The 6,903-nt window shown below is 28.3% G+C and overlaps 1 protein-coding gene across 1 annotated transcript; it reads left to right on the forward strand.

Annotated features, from left to right (window-relative positions):
- The first annotated feature begins 1,565 nt into the window (after nt 1-1,565).
- LOC107471908 (NADPH:quinone oxidoreductase-like) lies at nt 1,566-3,613 on the forward strand. The gene is made up of 3 exons (XM_052255777.1): nt 1,566-1,760; nt 1,882-2,073; nt 3,032-3,613. The coding sequence occupies exons 1-3, from the start codon at nt 1,589-1,591 to the stop codon at nt 3,328-3,330; spliced, it is 663 nt and encodes a 220-aa protein (XP_052111737.1). The 5' UTR covers nt 1,566-1,588; the 3' UTR covers nt 3,331-3,613.
- Nucleotides 3,614-6,903: the final 3,290 nt, after the last annotated feature.

Consider the following 6,903-nt stretch of genomic DNA (forward strand, 5'->3'; position numbering starts at 1 on the left):
TGTTACTTGTGTCTCTTTTCTCAACCTCCATTTTATCACCCTTTCCCATAACTTCATAGTATGACTCATAAGCTTAATCCCTCTATAATTTCCGTAACTTTGTATATCCCCCTTATTCTTGTAGATAGGTACCAAGGTGCTCTTTCTCCACTCATCAGGCATCTTCTTTGACCTTAAAATCTCATTAAAAAGCTTGGTTAACCAGTTGATGCCTTTTCCTCCAAGACCCTTCCGAACCTCAATCGGGATATTATCAGGTCCTACTGCCCTGCCATTTTTCATCTGCTTTAGAGCCTCTTTTACCTCGAAGTCTCGAATCCTTCGATAGTAGTCCAAGTTTTGATCTTCTTCCCTTGTGCATAATCGACCAAGGCTTGGAAGAGTCTTCTGTCCCTCATTAAATAACTCGTAGAAGTAGCTTTTCCACCTTTCATTAATCTTCTCCTCTTGAGCCAACACCTCTCCATGCTTATCCTTTATGCACTTAACCTGATCTAAATCTCTCGTTCTTCTTTCCCGGCTCTTTGCGATTCTATATATACCTTTTTCTCCTTCTTTCGTGCCCAAAGACTGGTAGAGACCCTCATATGCTTTTGTTCTTGCTTCACTTACAGCCACTTTTGTCTCTTTCTTATCCGCCTTATATTTTTCCCAGTTATCTGCATTGCGGCATAAAGACCACTCTTTAAAGCATTCCCTTTTTATCTTTATCTTTTCTTGTATACTCGCATTCCACCACCATGACTCCTTGTCTCTTGGTCCTATTCCTTTAGATTCACCAAAACTTTCTTTTGCTGTTCTTCTAATAACTTCTGCCATCTCCCTCCACATTTCTTCCGTGCTTCCATTCCCATCCCACTTTGCCTCTTCTCCTACCCGTCTTAGGAAGCTTCCTTGTTCCTCACCTTTCATCCGCCACCACCTCGTCCTTGGGTTCTTCGTATGATGTCTTTTCCTCAACTTTTGCTCAACGCGAAAATCCATGACGAGCACCCTATGTTGTGTTGTCAAACTCTCTCCCAGGATAATTTTACAGTTAATGCAAAGTTTCCGGTCGACTCTCCTCAACAAGAAGAAGTCGATTTGAGAGCTTGTCATGCCACTCTTATAGGTTATAAGATGTTCGTCTCTCTTTTATATGAATAATCAATTTAAAGATTAACCAATTTGGATTGGTCGAGTAATCAATTTACTGATCAGTTTCGTCTACTTAAGTAAATACCGAAAATTCGAATTCTGCATTTACATGTCACAATCCATCGTCCAATAATAAATCTTAAATCAAGTTTAGATTCAAACAGATTATTCATTTGTAAAACTGAAAAATATCACTGCACACAAAAAAAAAATCAGTTTAAAATTTGTATTGTTGTCCAAATCATGAATTTCAATTCCTAGCAGCAGCCACATTTGACCTAGTGGTTGAACCTTACACAATTTCTACTATGAAGACTCTTGTCAATGCATGCATGCATGATCTATTACTAATTGTCAAAAGTCAAAACACCAAAAAATATCAAAGGGTCAAACATAGTATATATATAAATAATCAATTATTCTCTTCCCTTTCTTTGGTGTGTAGTTCGCCATGTCATATCCAAATTGCAGCAAGAGAAGCAAACATGGTGAGATTGAGAAGGAAGAAGCAATTGAAAAAGAAGTTGCAGTTTCAATCATTTCAAAGAAACCAGTCATTAAAGTTGCTGCCATATGCGGTTCTCTCCGCAAAGCTTCTTATAACAGAGGCCTCATTCGTGCCGGTACTTCATTTTTTTATTTTTTTTTTAAATTTAAATTAATAAAAAAATATAAATATTTATATATTTAATATAATTTTTAATATTTCTGTTATAAAGATTCTGATATCGTATCGTAATACAGCCATAGAACTAAGTAAGGAGCAAATCGAAGGGCTCCACGTGGAATACGTGGAGACGGCGGCGCTGCCGATGCTGAATACCGATCTTGAAGTGGACGGGAGGTTTCCGGCAGAAGTGGAAGAGTTCCGGCAGAAGATTCTAGAAGCTGATTGCTGTCTCTTTGCTTCCCCTGATTACAACTACTCTGTCACTCGTAAGAATTTTATTTTTCTAATTCTAATTCAATTCTCACCACAAAAATATTTGATTTAATCATCTGATATCTTGAAAGAGAGAAATACAAGCATTATGATTAAATAACAATAATATAGAAATTATTATACTCCGATTATTCACGCAATTTTCTTCTTCTTTAATCAATTTTTCTTTTTCCGTAATCATAAGGATAATAATATCTTAATTATAGTGGATAGTGGATATATATATTAGACATGATATGGATAATGTTACTGCCATTTCATTCTGTTTATTCGGTTAATATTTACTGTATGAGAAATGAGATTATCTACTACAATGTAATTAATTTTGGTTTAATTATTCTGTTGATTCCTATAGTTTCGTGAAATTTTTAATTAAATCCTTATACTTTTTTTAATTGGATTCCTGTATCAATTTTTTTTTTCAATTGAGTCTCCACATTTTTTTTCTTTTTATTTGAGTCTATGCACCAATTTTTTTTAGTTGGATCCCTATATAATTAAGCCAATTACTATCAAGAGGGACCTAATTAAAAAAATTTGGTACATGGACCCAATTAAAAGAAAAAAAAATATAAAGACCTAATTAAAAATTTCACAAAATTATATGAATCAACAGAGTAATTAAATCATTAATTTTTATTGAATTATTACGATAAAAAAAATTAATGTCACATTATTGATACTAAAATTGACAACTATCTTAAATTAAATTAGGTGAATACCTATGTATAGTTGTATTCATATATATATAAAATTAAAAATTTAAAAAACATTAGATAACAATTGAGTCAAATATGCTAAATTATCTAATATACTAACAACTTTATATAAAAATAATTGTACGTGAATTTCTATCCTTAAAATATATATACTATTATTATGTGTTTACAAAAAAAATCATCAAAAGGTGATTTATTTACTAACTCCCATTATTTGTGTTTATGGTATTAGCAATTGTGAAGAATGCACTAGACTGGGGATCAAGACCACCAAATGTATGGGCAGGAAAAGCGGCGGCGGCCGTAAGTGCCGTGGGTGGCGGGAGAAGAGCGCAGTACCATCTCCGGCAAATCGGAGTGGTCCTTGATCTCCATTTCATCAACAAACCGGAGTTCTACATGAATGCTCACCGGCCACCGGGGAAGTTCAACGTCGACGGCGACTTAGTTGATTCCGATACGAAGGAGGATCTTAAGGAAATTATGTTGTCCTTGCAAGCTTTTACGTTGAGACTTCAAGGCAAGTGTTAATAACTTGCTATAAGGGTAACAACACAAACAAGCATAAATAAATTAGGGCAATTAAGTATTTTTTAAATATTGCCTTTTATTTAATCTTAAAAAAATAAAAGAGAAAATATAAAAAAGGTGGAGAAAACAACACTATGTTCATCAATTAAATTCCACTCATGATTAAACTTGTAATTTTTTTTTCATCCTCCTTAGCTTGGTGCAAACTTCAACTAGCAAGGATAATGCATTCAATTATATTCGAGATTCTAAAAATCGTATTATTTTTTAGTTGGTAGTGCTGCTATAAATTTAAAAATCCGTGAAATTTTATGTATAATTCTATTCATAAATAATTAATAATTAAAAATTATTAGATGATAATTTAATTAAATATATCAAGTTATCTAATAATTTTCGATTATTAACTTCATATAAAGATAATTACATATGAGTTTTTACTTTAAGAATTTATAACTTCAATTAGGATTTGATTGTTTTTAAATAAGATATAATAAAATAATTAATACTGTTAGGGAGCTAATGGTTTAAGTGAACAATGTGTACAATGGATTGAGTTACAAAATGAACATCATTCATAATATTCAGAATAACTATCCGAGTACTAGGAATAATAAACATCTCAGGTCATGAAACCACTCATTCCAAAAGGTAACACTAATGGTTATATGTTATATCTCTAATACTTCTAAACCTCTATTGTACACATTGTACAAATATTCCATTAGCTTCCTATATTTTCTCGAAAATAATATATTTATAAAAAAATATTTTGAAACACTAATTTTCCATCATTTTAATTAATTTTTAAAAATCAAATTTCTGTAAAAATGAATAGAGATTCAACCAATTCATGGATCTTCGACCAGTTTAAAATTAAATTTAAAAAAAAAACTAAACATATAAAGTATATAAAATTCTACATAAAAATTCTTAAAATTTACCTAGTACACTAAAACATTACGTTACTTCCTAAAATTAACCCATCAAAACGCAACCGTGGGGTTCTTATTATTAGTGTTTTTGTGAGTGGTACTTAATTTATTATTCAAATACTAATTTAAGCTCTACCAAAATTTTTATGAAAATAAATTACACTTAATAATAAAATTGAGAGAAAAAAAATTAAAAGAATTCATTCTCGAATTTCAGCAACATTGACAAATGATGATGGCTAATTAAAATATTTAGACAAGATTTGACTCCTTACCATATTATATATTAAAGTTAGAGAAACTTCTCTGCTTGGCCTTCTTAGAACAAATGTATTCTTTAGAAGAAATCAAAATATGACCAAATAAAAGTATTGAAATAATATCAGATATATACTTTGAACTGAAATAATCAAAAAGAAAATTTATATGATGAAGTGGTTGAAATAATTTAGGCATACCACTACATCACTAATAAATTAAAGTGGTTGAAATGAAAGAAAAAAAAAACTTCCCTATAGTCACAATTTATATTCTTTCAATAAAGAAAAATACTCCACCTATAGTTCTAGAATATACATACACATATACGTCATACGTGTATCATGCTGCGTCTATTAATCCGAGGAATTCCATTTTGCTTGGGAATTAATTAGCATCACTATTTTTTTTTACTTCTAAAAATGTCACCGTATTGAGTGAGATATTGGGTGAGTCCTCTAAATTTTTTTCTTGGAAATATAATTTTTTTTCTCACATATTCCAGACACAATAAATTATCTTAAAATTGTTTTTTAACTAAAATATCTAAATATAATTGATTGTCACATAATCGTTTCCAAACATACTCTTGTGATTTATAGTTTAAGCAAATAATTGGTAACCCTACTTTAAAAGTTTTGGAACGTAATAACCACTTGAGATAAAAGGGAAAAAATGAATATATAAATCTCACATAATTTATATATATCTTTATCTTTAAAAAAAATATAATAGTTATGAAATACAGTTGGTAGTTCAAAATGTTTATACATTATTGTGGAATTTATATATGAATTATTGCATACCAAGCCTTTGGTCCTATTATATTTGTTTTATTCTTTCTCTTTTCAGGGACACTTTTCTATTTTTTAATTTTTCATTGGTGTGGTTGACTGGTTGGAAGGGTTGGTATCTTTTTCTTTAATGACATCTTGTAATTTTTTTAGGGTATGGCTGGGTTTATATGTTTGTCCTTTTTTGTATTTTATTCTTCTCTTTGTGCGTATTTTGGACATTTTTTTATAATACTAGAATGACAAAAAATAGCTTAAATTTAATTTATTTAATATTTATTAATTATAATAATAATTAATAAATATTAAATAAAATATATTTTAATTATTTTTTATTAATATTTTATTATTAAATATTTTTATTTTCTTGTTGTGGTGTTTTGATACTTTTTAAATCAAAGTTGAATGCATCCGAAAACGAAGGAAAATTATTTCATGAATTTAACTAATATGTTAAGATTACTATAAGCAAAAAATTTTAAAATTTTAATTTTAATAAATATTAAATAAATACATTAAATTTTAAATTTTAAAAAAACTATTAAGATCATATATATTTTTAAGTGATGTAAGTATATATATAATATTAGTACGTTCTTCTTAGATTAAAAATTCATTGAGAATACTATCGTCATAAGTTTGTAAGATAAGTTACTCAATATTTATAGATGTACTTGTTATCAAATGATTTATCCCTAAAAATTATCTTGTTAGATTAAAACACATCATAAATAATTATATTTCTAAAAGTATGAATAAAGTTTACAAAATACAAACTAATCTAGGTTAGTGAGGTAATTTGTTTATATGTCACTAAAAAGAATGTTAAAAGTTCAAATTCTACTTTATATATATGTAATAACTTATTTATTAATAATAAATTTTTAAATAAAATTTAAGTTTGCAGTAAAGTAGTATGCTTGCTAATAAAATTTAAATTTATATATGTTGTGCAGTGATTAGTGCGCTTGCTAATAAAGCTTTTTAGTTGTAACGGCATCTAACTTTAATTATCACTGTAAATAATAAATAAATAAAAACTTTAGTCATGTGTGTATAGTTTATATATTTCGTTTAGGTTAGTACGAGTAACGTAATATTAAAGTAAATAAATAAATAAATTATGATACGAGGAATGTTTATCATTGCCGTGAGCCCGTGACAGTTAGAACAAGAAAGAAAAAAGTTTTGGCCATGAGAAACTTGTTGCTTTAATTTTGATAACTAAAAACAAATTTTAATTAAAAATATTTTAAAGACATCGGTTATAAGAACCAAAATAAAAAGTTTTAATTCTTTAAATATACATTAATAATATATCGAAAATTTTAATAGATTATAGTCTTTAAAAATATTTCAATAATAAAAAATTATTATATGTACAAAAAATCATTAATTAAATCAATTACATATTTGTGTATACATATGTTCGGCAGTAATTATTCTGTCGATTTTAAGAGAACGAAAACTTTCATTTAGCAACAATTTTAAAACGAGATAGAAACGATAAGACTCCACGATTAAAAGTTAGTTATTATCCAAAAAGTATAAAGAATTAAAAATTATAATAAAAAAAATTATTAGAA

This window comes from Arachis duranensis, chromosome 10 (assembly GCF_000817695.3).
Source record: "Arachis duranensis cultivar V14167 chromosome 10, aradu.V14167.gnm2.J7QH, whole genome shotgun sequence".
Lineage (NCBI taxonomy): Eukaryota > Viridiplantae > Streptophyta > Magnoliopsida > Fabales > Fabaceae > Arachis > Arachis duranensis.

What these genes read in the sequence shown, in the direction of transcription:
- LOC107471908 (XM_052255777.1), top strand. Translation starts at nt 1,589, where the DNA reads ATGTCATATCCAAATTGCAGCAAGAGAAGCAAACATGGTGAGATTGAG. An exon ending in CAGAGGCCTCATTCGTGCCG is followed by an intron (nt 1,761 to 1,881) that starts GTACTTCATTTT and finishes ATCGTAATACAG; the next exon opens with CCATAGAACTAAGTAAGGAG. An exon ending in TTACAACTACTCTGTCACTC is followed by an intron (nt 2,074 to 3,031) that starts GTAAGAATTTTA and finishes TTATGGTATTAG; the next exon opens with CAATTGTGAAGAATGCACTA.